This window comes from Pan troglodytes, chromosome 1 (assembly GCF_028858775.2).
Source record: "Pan troglodytes isolate AG18354 chromosome 1, NHGRI_mPanTro3-v2.0_pri, whole genome shotgun sequence".
In the NCBI taxonomy this organism is placed as follows: Eukaryota; Metazoa; Chordata; class Mammalia; order Primates; family Hominidae; genus Pan; species Pan troglodytes.
This window is the reverse complement of record NC_072398.2, coordinates 51,473,491-51,490,489: the sequence shown is the minus strand read 5'-3', so window position 1 is coordinate 51,490,489 and position 16,999 is coordinate 51,473,491. Positions and strand designations below refer to the sequence as shown.

At 34.9% G+C, this 16,999-nt stretch overlaps 1 protein-coding gene across 9 annotated transcripts in view; it reads right to left on the bottom strand.

The window, feature by feature from the left end:
- The window catches only part of DENND1B (DENN domain containing 1B), a 257,532-nt gene that overhangs the window by 99,592 nt on the left and 140,941 nt on the right, over positions 1-16,999 (bottom strand). For all 9 annotated transcript variants that reach the window (XM_063794083.1, XM_063794087.1, XM_063794102.1 and 6 more), the window contains one exon: positions 4,594-4,694. In XM_063794083.1, the coding sequence (XP_063650153.1) occupies positions 4,594-4,694 (101 nt within the window). The remainder of the gene's footprint in view (positions 1-4,593; positions 4,695-16,999) is intronic.

The following is a 16,999-nucleotide window of genomic DNA, read 5'->3' as shown; positions in this document are numbered from 1 at the left end:
TAATGCAAACAGATAATCCTCTTTCTCAAAAGATTTGCATAATTTTCTAAACATCATTGTCATTATTAGAACAGAGCTGTCCAAATTTCTGTGTGTTCACTTCGCTACTGAGAACCAACAATAGATTACACAGCCACCCTGACAGACCCAGAGATTTCAAAGTAACCTTAAAAAGTTCCAAATTTATTTAAAGATGGCTAACCACCAATCTATATATCCAGAATTTACAAAATAAGTGTTAAAGTTCTTATTTTACTCCTCGTTAGCCTGTACATTCTAGTTCATTACTTCTTATTGTACTAGATTCTAATTCCCAGTTGTCTTTGCCCTTTGTAGCTTTGTTCCTTCCTATTTTTTTTTTTTAATTTGAATGCAAGAGACCATCTGGAATTGATCTGATATTCTGGATACTTCACTTGGCTGAAAGTTGAAAACTGTTTATAGGCCTTGATATCCTTAAGACCTAACAGATTTTCTACCTTCAAAAGGAAACAGGAGGAACAAATGTGGACTGTTCCACTACTTCCCTAATTCAAGTTCTCATCCCTGAATTCCTTCTGGGTCTCCAGAGAAGAAGACATAAAATGCATATCACTAACAAATCTAGGCTTCCACAACAAGGTTTTGATAACTTTAACAAAATGAAGTTAGGCAACTCCCATAATCTTAAATATCTCAAGCCCTGCCTATGTCCAAAATAGCATAAAATTATTAAAGTCACTGTGTAAACTTCCAATTAACCTCAGGTTAGTTTATTCTACTCACAAGATTTATAATACAGAAAAGCCCATGCTGTCTGAAATTTCAAAGTACATTTTAATGAAAGAGTTTTAAAATAGGTAAGCCTTCTAAAAACAATAATTACTAAGTCCATTTTACAAATGTTGGTGGGATAAATGGGTGGGTCAGAGTTTCTTAAAATCAGAAACAGACTGCTAAATAACCTACCGAATACATCTAGGAAAACTTTTTTTTTTTTTTTTGAGACGGAGTCTCGCTCTTTCGCCCAGGCAAAAACATTTTAAACTTTATGGAAGATATACTTATCTTCAGAAGTATAAAAAACACATTGATAAAAATTGTTAAGCTGGCATAAAAATATCCATTAAAAAGCTTGTATGCAAAATTTAATCATATAATAACTTGAAACTTTTAAAATGGGATCACTTGTTATCTCCACATGTTCTCTTCTCACCAATTTCTCACAAAATCTAAAACACAGATGTTAGAACTGTAAACTTTATTAACCTAGAGACTAATTTCCTAAAATAATTACATTTTGCAGAATATAGAGTGAATAGTTGTTTCTTTCTCACAAAAACTGGATTGTGTAATCCTAATATGAAATCACCCAAATCTCATGAAAAGTAACTTTGCAAACCTAGCCTTAAATTTCCTAATTAGATAAGGGCATTAACAAGCCAAGAAGAGATTCTTGGCAACACAGATGTTTTGTCCTCTATGTGAAAAACTGTCCTAAATCTTTCTTTCAATGAAGTTATTTTGCAAAGATAGGATACAGAAGCCTCCATATGATTGCTGCTTCTTTTTGGTAGCAATTCACCTGTACTTAAGAATAGCTATTTTTTTCTTTTTAGGTTTTCTTACAAAGAGACCACTCATGACACAGACTATAACAGCAGTCTATTGGGGTAGTCTAAAGAATACAATTTTCCATTTAAAAAAAAAAAAAAAAAACCTATTCTCTCAGAAGCTAAATCTGCTCCTTTCATAAAAAGAAGAGTCATATAGCCTAAATAGTGACTCAACCATTCACGAACAAATAATAGATAATTATAATTTTACTAGTCCTACAGTCACACTACCTGCCATGTGTTTATGGAGTTAGATAGGTTAAGACTGTCTTGCAACATCATAGACTTGCCATATTAAAGTACTCTTACATTGGCTGATTAGGGGAAAATGCAGATGGTGTCATTTCCTCCCAGGCACCTTCCCTAAGCTACCAGGGACTGTAGGCCACTTCTTCTTATGTGTTGCCATCCATGGTCCTTTGTATGCCTATTCTGTAATACTTATAGTATTGCAGTATTACACTGTGCTGTGTGTGTGTATGTGTGCACATGTAAGTATGTGTGTATTTCTTGCTATCTGTGAATCCTGCAATGGCAGAAACTAAATCTTATTCATTACATTACACACTCACAGCTTGGCAAATATTAATAGATGGTCACTAAATGTTTAATGAACAAGTGAATGGATGAATGAATCAACAAAGTAGCAAGGCTTTATTGGTGGACCAAGATGCGATATCCATCCATGGTCACAAGATGGCATTACGGCTCTCCACAGTCCAACCCACACCAGAGCTACCAGTTGCAAAAACAGAAATACTTTATGGAGGTAGGATTACCTCAGGATTCAGAAAGTTCCAATCATGCCAAAGAGTTAGCAAAGATATATCTTTTCCTATCAAATCTTCATGACACTATTTTTGAACTGGAATATTCATAAAAAGTATTTAATCAAAACTATGAGATTGAAGGGATGATCTGTAAATTTTTTCCCTTTTACATGTAGATCAGTATGATTTTTTAACCTCAAGGATGGAAATGGAAGAAAACTGTTTACCCTAGGAAACAGTTTAGTTTACCAAGTTTTCTGATGGCTATTCTTTAAAAAAATAATTATATTATATTACTCAGTTCCTATGATAGAAGCTGAGCCTATCATTGTGACCTTAAGGTTCAGAAAGTTTCAGATAACTTCTTGTTTGAATATCACTGACTTACTCTTTGAACCAGGGAGGTTTTTGGCGTGCAAGCTCTTAGAACTCAACCCAAAGGCTATTTCAGACATTAGACACTAGAAAGAAAATTCCAGGGACTGAAATATGAAAGAAGCTTACTTCATCGAATTTTATGGCAGGGGTAGAAATGATTAGAAAAGCTCTGGAAAAAAATTAGTACAGAACTGCCTGTGTCATATAATAATTTCTAAATAACATTTTAGAAAGTCTTAAATGTGTAATTCATTACAGATAATTGAACTTAATTAAAGGTGTGTTATCTCTTAAGAGGTTAGAACATTTTAATAGAAAAATTAAGATGGCACTAACATCATATATAAAATGTAATTCTAAAGATATATTATGTAAAATCATATATCAATATATTTCCAAATACTGCTGTAAAATATATTTTTAAATAAATAAAGTTTAATTACTGAACAGTATATACAAAGATCTACTGCATATGTCAACATAAATAAATGAGACCCTCCCTTTAAGGAATGCTAAAATATTATAGGTATGTTGGTTAAAGAAAAACTCTAAAATGAATAACAAAGGGCCTATTTATTTTATTCTTAGACTTGTGTGTGTGACACTTAACAATATAAACTACATTCCTATAGTTTCCTGCCAAACAGTTTCTCCTTTCTAGTTCTCAAACAGCATAATAGCAATGGTAGGTCACTGGGCACCTACTTCACAGCATTATCAATACTAATAATATTACCATGCTGTGGAAACACACCAATATATTAACGTAATCAATATGTGGCCAAGTACATGTGTTGTCACTACAATCACTTGTTCTGAAGAGGCTCAGTCATAAAAAGTTAATAGAAACCCTCTGTGTATGAACTTAAATCATTTTTAATCCTTAATACTTTCTGCCTTTTATGAAATAAGAAAGTTAAATGAGTGCATTGATTCTAAAAGTGCTGTGTTTTAGTAACATTAGCAGTGAAATAAGCAAACACATTAAGGTCAAAATTGTTTCCTTCTATGTGTGTGCACAATGATTTAGAGGAAAAATCCCATCACATTTCTTAAGAATTAGGCTATACCTGCAGAAGATGATTATGCAATGAAGATAACATTTCCCCCCCTAGTCTTGAAGAAGGCCCAGAAGCTGCTATTTAGAAGTCTAATCCTTGTTTAGACTCATGATAAATATGCAGACTCTTCCAGGTGAAGAGAACAAGGAGGGTCTAGAGGCCTGGTTATTGGGATCCTTTAGGAATTGTGTCTAATGCCAGGAAACTTTTCAGAACTACTCCCAATACTTTTCAACATTGCTTTTCATGGTGGCTCAAGGCTGAGACTTTGACTTAAACAAAAAACAAGAATTCTTGTATTAGAGACAACCCCTTTGTCAGTACTTGGTATTTGGTGTGCTATTATTGAAAAAAGAGGGGTAAAGAAGTGTATTCTGAAGTAAAGGTAACAAGAGTATGCCCTGACAGAGACAATGTGGTTGCTGGCAGATTTGCCAGACAAATTCTGACACCTGGGATACTGGGTTCTCTAACTGACACCATAACTTCTATACAGTTTTCCTAACACAACTTAAGACTGTTATTTTTTTCTATTTTGCATTGAGTTATCTAAATGACTGCAGAAGAAATTCACAAAATCTAAAGAACTTTATGTTTGCTAGGTATTAACTTGCGCTACCTTTGTACAGAATTATTCTGTCCTTCATAAAAGCCATCTTTACTATTTATTAAAATGTAAGTTTCTGTGATTTCTTTTAAATATGCCCCCAAGTTTACCTAATTCACAAATAAACAGATAATCTAATCATGAAACCTAAACTTAAAGGAGTCTGGCAAAAGCCAGCTTACCAGCAGTAGTCCAGCAGGTGTGGAGGAAGCACTGGGATGTATATGTGTTGCCAATACATTGGGTATAGAAGAGCAGCTGATCCATGGATACAGGCAGTTAACTAAAATTTGTAAAAGGATAACAAAAATAAGTAGCTGCTGACCTTCCAAACAAAAAGCAATGTTCAATGTATCAACAATGAACAGTAATCACAGAACAATTTACATAACTACATAAATCACATTGTCTTTATCACTTCTACATGTAAAAAGTCTTCTTACATCTCAGAGGCCCCTCTGAAACATATATAAACAGCAAAAGAAGCTTCTTGGGAATCATGTAGATAGTTATAATCATCTGAAAATACCGAGCTTGGGATTGAAAACTTAGAACATAAGTAAAAGTAAAACTGAAAAATTAGGTGTGCATCTTAGAAAAATTGTAGGAAATTACAATTTGTACAGCATAGTTTGTGTATCACTCAGATTAATATAAGATGATTAAATATGGAAAGGAAGAGAGGCTGAAAGCTCCTGAGGGATATCATTAGGGCAAATTGCCAAAGAATGAAACATGAGCCAGTTAGGAGAGTCTGAAAGCTGCAATAATATCAGGGGACTTGAATGTTCGACAGTTGGAGCTTCAGTAATGTGTGAACTGCGGGTTACGGTATCAAGAGACTCTGTTCACTGACACATAGAATGTCACTATTGACCAGCGAACTGCCCAAGCTTGACAGCTGTACTACAGGAAGCCAAGTATATCATAATTTCATATTTAAACTGTTCATTCCAGATTAACATTTTGTTTCCTAGCTTTATATCACAACAGCTGTAATTACACTGTTGCTATTTTAAAGGTAATTGCCATTTTAATTGTTTTGTTTTGGTAAGCAGTTAATTAAACATTTTTTAGTACTTAACAAAAGGATATCACTTTTTTCTCCCATCTTCTGACCCTCATCAGAATTCTTTCAATGTGACTTTCTTTCCATTTTAAATTATATTTCTGTAGATGTAAAGTCATTTTTATGCATAAAGCAGTAATTAAATCAGCATTCTTAATCATTGTAAAGTTTTGCTATAGTCTGTATTTCAAGGTTACCGTTTAAATTATTTTATTCAACTTGAAGATCAGAATTTAAAAAAAATCTGAAAATGAACCAGACTTTCTATAAACCATTTTCTCTATTATTATACAAAGATATTTAAAGAAACTAAGTGATAAGCACAATTAATTTAAAAAAAGAATGTACACAAAGCGATCCAAATCCTATTATTAGCCACATTTGTCTATGTTTAAGTGCAAAATAGATCCATTACATAGTCAATTAAAATAACTCGATTTGAACCAAAACCAAAAATTTTTATTCAAAGTATATGCATCTTTGCCATATGTATCATATTTTTTCCAGTCACGTTTTTAATCAGTTTTGTATGGCAAATAATGTATTTTGATTTCACTTAGGATGTTATCATTAAAGGATTTTACTACCTTGTACTTACAAGCTTTAATAGGTTATGATAGTATTCCTTCAATAAGTATTACTTTTTAAATTCCTTAATTAGAGCCTACAATATGCCACTAGGAGGCATTCAAATACTTCCATTTAACAATTATAGACCATGGATTTATTTATGTTACAAACTGCAGCTAGAGGGAAATGAAAATGGGGTTGATCTAACTCATTGTGTCAAATTCTCCAAGAGCTCTCAGGTACTCCTTAGTTGTAAATTAGGCCTCTTTAAGACTGTATTAACTCTTTCCACCCCCTTTTTAACCTGATGGGCTAAAAGAGCTTATGCAGCTTTGAAAGGCAGCTAATTATTCAATTTCTCAATCTGCACACAGATGACTTTTTAAACAGCTCATTTAAAGCCTTAAAAACAACAAAAAAGAGAGAGTGTTCTTTTTTTGTTACTGAGCAAATAAAAACTGTAGCAAGAGGAAAAACACGTTCTTAATGTGAGGTATTATATTTAATACCTCACTTTATTTCACTGGGCAATTTATTTCACTGGGCATACCCAGAGTCCAAAGCACTCTACTAAATGCCATGTAAATACTTTCCCTGCCTCCTTACTGGTCATCCTTAAATGAAGTTTTATTAGTTATTCGCTAACAAAATTCAACATTATCTGATGAATTTGACTGATTTCTTAGAGGATGGTTTCTGTAATTATATGCAGAGTCACAAAATTTCTGCAATGGCCAGCATCTGGTAGAGGGTTATGCCTGCTAATCAAGATCTACCAGGAGAGAAGCGAGCTCTACAGGACTTGGCAACTTTCTGGATGTGGGGTATAGGTGACAAGGAGAGGAAAAAATATATGACAACTCCTTCCCAACCACAGTTCTGGAACTAAGCAACCAGAATGAATTATTAAAGGTAATATAGCAAAAGTGTCAGGTTTAAGTAGAATTATAAGGAATCTGCTTTGGCAAATACTTATTCTGTTAACCATGAGACACCTAAATGGAGATTTCCAAAGAAGACGGAAGCATCCCAAAGATAATCCTCCATATTCACCTAGTAGCATGCAAGAGCTGTGAAACTTAAAAAAAATGAGAAAATACTATTATGGCATATTCTTTTAGAGATGATAGCAAAGTTGCAAGTAAATAGAATAAAACAAATTTACTAGAAAATGTAACACATTCATATGTAAACTGCATAAAATCATAACATGTATATTACAGACACAAAATTAGGGCTCTGCCACCAACAAGCCATGTGATCTCTGGCACATCTACAAATATAACCATGTCTCAGTTTTCTGATCTTTAAAATAAGAACTCTATGCTAGATGATCTGTAAGTATTTTCTCTCATAGATCAAACATTCTTTATTTTTAGATCAGATGAATTCTATCTTTTTTATATTCTTATGTATTGAGATTTCTTCTACCCTGGTGGCTAACGGAATACTATGACTGGACTATAATTCAGATCCACTTTCAAAATATATCTAAAAGTTTAAGTGCTTTAAAGTGCTTTCATAAAGTAGGTGCTCTAAAGTCCATAAGGTAATTATGCAACTGAAAATATTATAGTAATTTTTTTGCTTAATTCAACAAAAATTTTGAGTGCCTGCTATATGCAATCGAAATCCCTATGAGGCAACAGGGACACAGTACTAAACAGAACAAAGTCCCCGTTTCTATGGAGCTTATGTGTTAGTGGAGAAAGCAAACAATAAACAAGTAAAATAAATACTGTCAGAGATTAGATCTATAAAGAAACCTAAAGTAGGGAGTGATGGGGGTGGGGGGCTATTTTAGATAGGAGGATTACAGAAGAACTCTAATGTGGTGACATATGAACTGAAACCTAACTGAAGGGAGAGAGTAAACTCGTGGATTTGGGAAGAAGAGCATTCCAGGTAAATTAAACGAGGCATTCAGAAGTCCCAGGTGAGAACATGCTTGGCATCTTCACAGAGCAATGGGGAAGTCAGTGAGATCAGACTGGAGGAAGTGGGAGAATGGCAGGAGATGAGGTCAGATAGAGAAGCAGAATCAATGATGGAGAGCCTTCTAGGACATGGCAAAGACTCTAAATATTATTCTCGATGACATTTTTACATACCTCTGAAGAGAGTGCTATCATAATAAACTATTTACCTGGAACATTTTGAGAATATACAAATTAAAGGAAAATATACAAATTAAAGGAAAATAGAGCCTTCTAGGACATGGCAAAGACTCTAAATATTATTCTGGATGACATTTTTACATACCTCTGAAGAGAGTGCTATCATAATAAACTATTTACCTGGAACATTTTGAGAATACACAAATTAAAGGAAAATAAACTACATATTTTAGAAGTTTGGTTTGCAATATAAAGTACTACAAAGAAATGAGAACAATTTAATAAGCCAAGTAAGAAGAATCTTATTAATTTAACATTATTTATGATATATTGAATCTTTAAGCTTAAAAAAAATGAAATATCATATAGTCTTTCTCTGGGCTAGAATTACCCAAGTATCATATGTCTGATTAGTGACAGGGCCAAGACTCCACATTGCTTTTCTAATATCGTCAGTTGCTTCTTTAATACCACAATTGTTCCTCACGAAAGCAGAGAAAAGGGTAAAGGGAAGAATTTCCATGTTTCAGTTCAAACATATCTCTGGCATTATACCCTGAAACTGAATAATACACTGTTATAATTTTCAGATAAAAATGAATTTACCAAATAAAGGTTTATGGAAAAAAATTTCTTATCTTTATGTGGCATATGATATTTAAAATGCACATATATTTTCATAAAGCATACCCAATATATTGAACTAATACAGTTCCAAAGAGCTGACTAATGCAAAATAGAAACATTGGTAATACTGATTTACTATGGACTTCAATTACAACATAAGTATATATGGGAATCATGAGAAGGGACAAGAACTAATGCCTGTGAAACCAGACAGAGAAACCTGACAGCAAAGGTCTGCAACAGTTAACTCAGTCATAGAACAAAGGCATTTGAAACTTCTGGTCCCAGGTCACCAGGTCTAAACATAGGTAGTGCCATTGAAAATAATAGCAACAACAAATGTTTACATAATGTTTACCATGTGCCAAGAACTGTTATGAGTACTTGAATTACTCACACCTAATCCTCACAACAACCTCATCAAGTACTATTATCATTACTTCTACTTAACAGATCAAGGCACTAAGACAAAGTTCAACCAACTGCCCATGATCACAGAGCTTATAAACAGCAAAGCCAGGATACAACTGGAGGCAGGCTAGATCCAAAGTATAGTAACCACTATTTCAAACTGCCTTCAATATACAAAGATTTTAAATTATCATCATTATGAGGCTTTGAATACCATCCACTGACTGAAAATATTGTGTTTTATACTAATTGTATAATAGAGAATGCATCTTTGGACCAGACAATCAAACAAGAACCATTGACCTTTGTATGAGAAATCTATGATAGACAGAGATCTGATTTACAAAACTTTCCTCAGGCAACACAGACTGTAACTACAGCAGGTAACTAATAAAACAGACTCTCCCAGAAAATGTTAAAAGGATAAGATCATTGATACAAATTCTACAAGTTATCATCTCAACTTATGTCTGTGAGTACACATAAGTTTGAAACTGAACCAAAGTTGTCCTGCTTTGTGATACAAAATCTGATTTGTTCCTTCTTCTTAAACTATATTTATTAGAAGAAATCAGTCTACTAATAAAACTAGAATTGTTTTAAGCAATTAAATAGGCATGTATTTTGAGGGAGGAGAAAAAGACATTTATCAGATTCCCATGGACACAGCAGAAAGACAATCCATCTAGTATAATCACCACTATGAAAAATAGCACAATTTTAACTAGCATGCTTTACAGGTAAAGGTATCATATAGACACATTGCTACTCACACTATTCTAGCCTCTGTATCACCTATCTAGATTGTGCCTCATTCTTTTGTAGAAATCCCGAGTTATAGGAGTTACTGCAGGGTTAAATGAGTTACTGAGGGGCAGATTTATATTCCCTAAGAAAGCATTTATTAATAAAATCCAAGAAACATGTATTAGAGACCTCACCTGATTTTTAACTGAATCAATACTTAATTTAGAAATTTAAGCATCATAAATAACTATAAGTATAAAGAGTAAACTGCTGCAGATGGGAATGTAATGAATTCCTCATAAAATTTTAAAAAAATTAGTGGAAACCATAAAGAAAAAAACTGTTTAAACACATTTAATTTATATTCACATTTTAAAGTTCAGACCAAAAACGGGAGCAGCAGGGTATTTGAAAACCACAACATTAACTACTAAATAGTCTCACTTAAGAAAAACGCTAATATTCAAATTAAGTGAGACTTATAAGAAAATGTTTGGAAAACAGAAATTTTACATAATGCAAAAACAATATTTTGTACATTTTTTAAAAATAGAATTTATTTTTTAGAATACTTTTACGTTCATAGCAAAACTGAGCAGAAAGTACAGAAATGTCCCATGTTCTCCCTGCCCTCACACACCCATGGCTTCCTCCATTATTAACATACCCGACCACACTGGTACATTGTTACAGTCAATGAACCTATATTGATACATCATTGTCATCTGAGTCCCTAATTTACATCAGAGTTCACACTCTAGGATAAAACAAATTTACAGTGACATGTATCCATCATTATAGTATCATAAAAATGCTCTATTAAATAATTACATATAAATCTAACAAAATATGTATAGAATCTATATAAGGAAAACTAAAGACTCTGATAAAAGAAATCAAAGAACTAAATAAATGGAGAGATATTCCATGTTCATGGGTAGGAAGACTCAATAGCGTGAAGATGTCAGTCCTTCCAACTTGATCTATAGATTACAATCCCAATCAAAATCCCAGCAAGTTTTCTTGTGGAAAACAAGAAGCTGATTCTAAAGTTTCAATCGAGAAGCAAAAGACACAGAATAGTCAACACAATTCTGAAAGAACAAAGTTGGAGGACTGACACTATCTGAGTTCAAAACTTATTATAAAGCTACAATATTCAAAACAGTGTAGCATTTATAAAAGAACATACAATTAGATCAATGAAACAGCATAGAGAGCCCACAAATAGACCCACATAAATATAATCAACTAATCTTTGACAAAGAAGCAAAGGCAATACAATGAATAAAAGACAGTCTTATCAATAAATGGTGCTGGAAGAAGTGGACATCCACATGCCAAAAAAATGAATCTAGATACAGACCTCACACTTTTCATGAAAATTTACTCAAAATGAATCACAGACCTAAATGTAAAATGCAAAACTATAAAACTCCTAGAGGATAATACAGGAGAAAATCTACATGAACTAGGGCTTGGCAACGACTTTTAGAGACAACACCAAAGTCATGAACCATGAAAAAATTAATTGATAAGCTGGATTTCATTAAAACTGGAAACTCTAAAAAGCAGAGCGTCTCTCCTCCTCCAAAGGAACGCAGTTCCTCACCAGCAACGGAACAAAGCTGGACAGAGAATGACTTTGACGAGTTGAGAGAAGAAGGCTTCAGACGATCAAACTACTCTGAGCTACAGGAGGAAACTTAAACCAAAGGCAAAGAAGTTAAAAACTTTGAAAAAATTTTAGATGAATGTATAACTAGAATAACCAATACAGAGAAGTGCTTAAAGGAGCTGATGGAGCTGAAAGCCAAGGCTCGAGAACTATGTGAAGAATGCAGAAGCCTCAGGAGCCGATGCGATCAACTGGAAGAAAGGGTATCAGTGATGGAAGATGAAATGAATGAAATGAAGCTAGAAGGGAAATTTAGAGAAAAAAGAATAAAAAGAAACGAACAAAGCCTCCAAGAAATATGGGACTATGTGAAAAGACCAAATCTACGTCTGATTGGTGTACCTGAAAGTGACAGGGAGAATGGAACCAAGTTGGAAAACACTCTGCAGGATATTATCAAGAACTTCCCCAATCTAGCAAGGCAGGCCAACATTCAGATTCAGGAAATACAGAGAACGCCACGAAGATATGCCTCGAGAAGAGCAACTCCAAGACACATAATTGTCAGATTCACCAAAGTTGAAACGAAGGAAAAAATGTTAAGGGCAGCCAGAGAGAAAGGTCCGGTTACCCTCAAAGGGAAGCCCATCAGACTAACAGCGGATCTCTCAGCAGAAACACTACAAGCCAGAAGAGAGTGGGGGCCAATATTCAACATTCTTAAAGAAAAGAATTTTCAACCCAGAATTTCATATCCAGCCAAACTAAGCTTCATAAGTGAAGGAGAAATAAAATACTTTACAGACAAGCAAATGCTGACCGATTTTGTCACCACCAGGCCTGCCCTAAAAGAGCTCCTGAAGGAAGTGCTAAACATGGAAAGGAACAACCGGTACCAGCCGCTGCAAAATCATGCCAAAATGTAAAGACCATCGAGACTAGGAAGAAACTGCATCAACTAACAAGCAAAATCACCAGCTAACATCATAATGACAGGATCAAATTCACACATAACAATATTAACTTTAAATGTAAATGGACTAAATGCTCCAATTAAAAGACACAGACTGGCAAATTGGATAAAGAGTCAAGACCCATCAGTGTGCTGTATTCAGGAAACCCATCTCACATGCAGAGACACACATAGGACATAGGCTCAAAATAAAAGGATGGAGGAAGATCTACCAAGCAAATGGAAAACAAAAAAAGGCAGGGGTTGCAATCCTAGTCTCTGATAAAACATACTTTAAACCAACAGAGATCAAAAGAGACAAAGAGGGCCATTACATAATGGCAAAGGGATCAATTCAACAAGAAGAGCTAACTATCCCAAATACATATGCACCCAATAGAGGAGCACCCAGATTCATAAAACAAGTCCTAAGTGACCTACAAAGAGCCTTAGACTCCCACACAATAATAATGGGAGACTTTAACACCCCACTGTCAACATTAGACAGATCAACGAGACAGAAAGTCAACAAAGATACCCAGGAATTGAACTCAGCTCTGCATCAAGCGGACCTAATAGACATCTACAGAACTCTCCACCCCAAATCAACAGAATATACATTTTTTTCAGCACCATACCACACCTATTCCAAAATTGACCACATAGTTGGAAGTAAAGCTCTCCTCAGCAAATGTAAAAGAACAGAAATTATAACAAACTGTCTCTCAGACCACAGGGCAATCGAACTAGAACTCACGATTAAGAAACTCACTCAAAACCACTCAACTACATGGAAACTGAACAACCTGCTCCTGAATGACTACTGGGTACATAAATAACAAAATGAAGGCAGAAATAAAGATGGTCTTTGAAACCAACGAGAACAAAGACACAACATACCAGAATCTCTGGGACACATTCAAAGCAGTGTGTAGAGGGAAATTTATAGCACTAAATGCCCTCAAGAGAAAGCAGGAAAGATCCAAAATTCACACCCTAACATCACAATTAAAAGAACTAGAAGAGCAAGAGCAAACACATTCAAAAACTAGCAAAAGGCAAGAAATAACTAAAATCAGAGCAGAACTGAAGGAAATAGAGACACAAAAAAACCCTTCAAAAAATTAATGAATCCAGGGGAGCTGGTTTTTTGAAAGGATCAACAAAATTGATAGACCACTAGCAAGACTAATAAAGAAGAAAAGAGAGAAGAATCAAATAGATGGAATAAAAAATGATAAAGAGGATATCACCACCAATCCCACAGAAATACAAACTACCATCAGAGAATACTACAAACACCTCTACACAAATAAACTAGAAAATCTAGAAGAAATGGATAAATTCCTTGACACACACACCCTCCCAAGACTAAACCAGGAAGAAGTTGAATCTCTGAATAGACCAATAACAAGAGCTGAAATTGTGGCAATAATCAATAGCTTACCAAACCAAAAGAGTCCAGGACCAGATGGATTCACAGCCGAATTCTACCAGAGGTACAAGGAGGAACTGGTACCATTCCTTCTGAAACTATTCCAATCAATAGAAAAAGAGGGAATCCTCCCTAACTCATTTTATGAGGCCAGCATCATTCTGATACCAAAGCTGGGCAGAGACACACCGAAAAAAGAGAATTTTACACCAATATCCTTGATGAACATTGATGCAAAAATCCTCAATAGAATACTGGAAAACCAAATCCAGCAGCATATCAAAAAACTTATCCACCATGATCAAGTGGGCTTCATCCCTGATATGCCAGGCTGGTTCAATATACGCAAATCAATAAATGTAATCCAGCATATAAACAGAACCAAAGACAAAAACCACATGATTATCTCAACAGATGCAGAAAAGGCCTTTGACAAAATTCAAGAACACTTCATGCTAAAAACTCTCAATAAATTAGGTATTGATGGGACATATCTCAAAATAATAAGAGCTATCTATGACAAACCCACAGCCAATATCATACTGAATGGACAAAAACTGGAAGCATTCCCTTTGAAAACGGGCACAAGACAGGGATGCCCTCTCTCACCACTCCTATTCAACATAGTGTTGGAAGTTCTGGCCAGGGCAATTACGCAGGAGAAGGAAATAAAGGGTATTCAATTAGGAAAAGAGGAAGTCAAATTGTCCCTGTTTGCAGATGACATGATTGTATATATAGAAAACCCCATTGTCTCAGCCCAAAATCTCCTGAAGCTGATGAGCAACTTCAGCAAAGTCTCAGGATACAAAATCAATGTACAAAAATCACAAGCATTCTTATACATCAATAACAGACAGACAGCGAAATCATGAGTGAACTCCCATTCACAATTGCTTCAAAGAGAATAAAATACCTAGGAATCCAACTTACAAGGGATGTGAAGGACCTCTTCAAGGAGAACTACAAAACACTGCTCAATGAAATAAAAGAGGATACAAACAAATGGAAGAACATTCCATGCTCATGGGTAGGAAGAATCAATATCTTGAAAATGGCCATACTGCCCAAGGTATTTTATAGATTCAATGCCATCCCCATAAAGCTACCAATGACTTTCTTCACAGAATTGGAAAAAACTACTTTAAAGTTCATATAGAACCAAAAAAGAGCCCGCATCGCCAAGTCAATCCTAAGCCAAAAGAACAAAGCTGGAGGCATCATGCTACCTGACTTCAAACTATACTACAAGGCTATAGTAACCAAAACAGTGTGGTACTGGTAGCAAAACAGATATATAGATCAACGGAACAGAACAGAGCCCTCAGAAATAACGCCGCATATCTACAACTATCTGATCTTTGACAAACCTGACAAAAACAAGCAATGGGGAAAGGATTCCCTATTTAATAAATGGTGCTGGGAAAACTGGCTAGCCATATGTAGAAAGCTGAAACTGGATCCCCTCCTTACACCTTATACAAAAATTAATTCAAGATGGATTAAAGACTTAAACATTAGACCTAAAACCATAGAAACCCTAGAAGAAAACCTAGGTGTTACCATTCAGGACACAGGCATGGGCAAGGACTTCATGTCTAAAACACCAAAAGCAATGGCAACAAAAGCCAAAATTGACAAATGGGATCTAATTAAACTAAAGAGCTTCTGCACAGCAAAAAAAACTACCATCAGAGTGAACAGGCAACCTACAAAATGGGAGAAAATTTTTGCAACCTACTCATCTGACAAAGGGCTAATATCCAGAATCTACAATGAACTCAAACAAATTTACAAGAAAAAAACAAACAACCCCATCAAAAAGTGGGCGAAGGATATGAACAGACAATTCTCAAAAGAAGACATTTATGCAGCCAAAAAACACATGAAGAAATGCTCACCATCACTGGCCATCAGAGAAATGCAAATCAAAACCACAATGAGATACCATCTCACACCAGTTAGAATGGCAATCATTAAAAAGTCAGGAAACAATAGGTGCTGGAGAGGATGTGGAGAAATAGGTACACTTTTACACTGTTGGTGGGACTGTAAACTAGTTCAACCATTGTGGAAGTCAGTGTGGCGATTCCTCAGGGATCTAGAACCAGAAATACCATTTGACCCAGTCATCCCATTACTGGGTATATACCCAAAGGATTATAAATCATGCTGCTATAAAGACACATGCACACGTATGTTTATAGCGGCACTATTCACAATAGCAAAGACTTGGAACCAACCCAAATGTCCAACAATGATAGACTGGATTAAGAAAATGTGGCACATATACACCATGGAATACTATGCAGCCATAAAAAATGATGAGTTCATGTCCTTTGTAGGGACATGGATGAAACTGGAAATCATGATTCTCAGTAAACTATCGCAAGGACAGAAAACCAAACACCGCATGTTCTCACTCATAGGTGGGAATTGAACAATGAGAACACATGGACACAGGAAGGGGAACATCACACTCTGGGGACTGTTGTGGGGTCGGGGGAGGGGGGAGGGGTAACATTAGGAGATATACCTAATGCTAAATGATGAGTTAATGGGTGCAGCACACCAGCATGGCACATGTATACATATGTAACTAAGCTGCACATTGTGCACATGTGCCCTAAAACTTAAAGTATAATAATAATAAAATAAAATAAAATAAAATAAAATAAAAAATGAATAAATTTAAAATTTTTGTTCTGTGAAAAACACTGTCAAGAGAATTTAAAAAGCAGCCACGGACTTTAGAGGAAATATTTGCAGAGGGCATATCTGATAAGAGCCTGTTATCCAAAATATACAAAACTCTTAAAATTCTATAATAAGAAAACAAACAACCCAATTAAGAAATGGGTCAAAAACTGTAACTGACGCCTCAGCAACCTCAGCAAAGATATACAAATGACAAATAAGCATATGAAAAGATGTTCCCCATCACATGTCATCAGGGAAAGGCAAATTAAAACAATGAGATACCACTACGCACCTATTAGAATGGCCAAAATCCAGAACACTGACAACAAATGCTGATGAAGA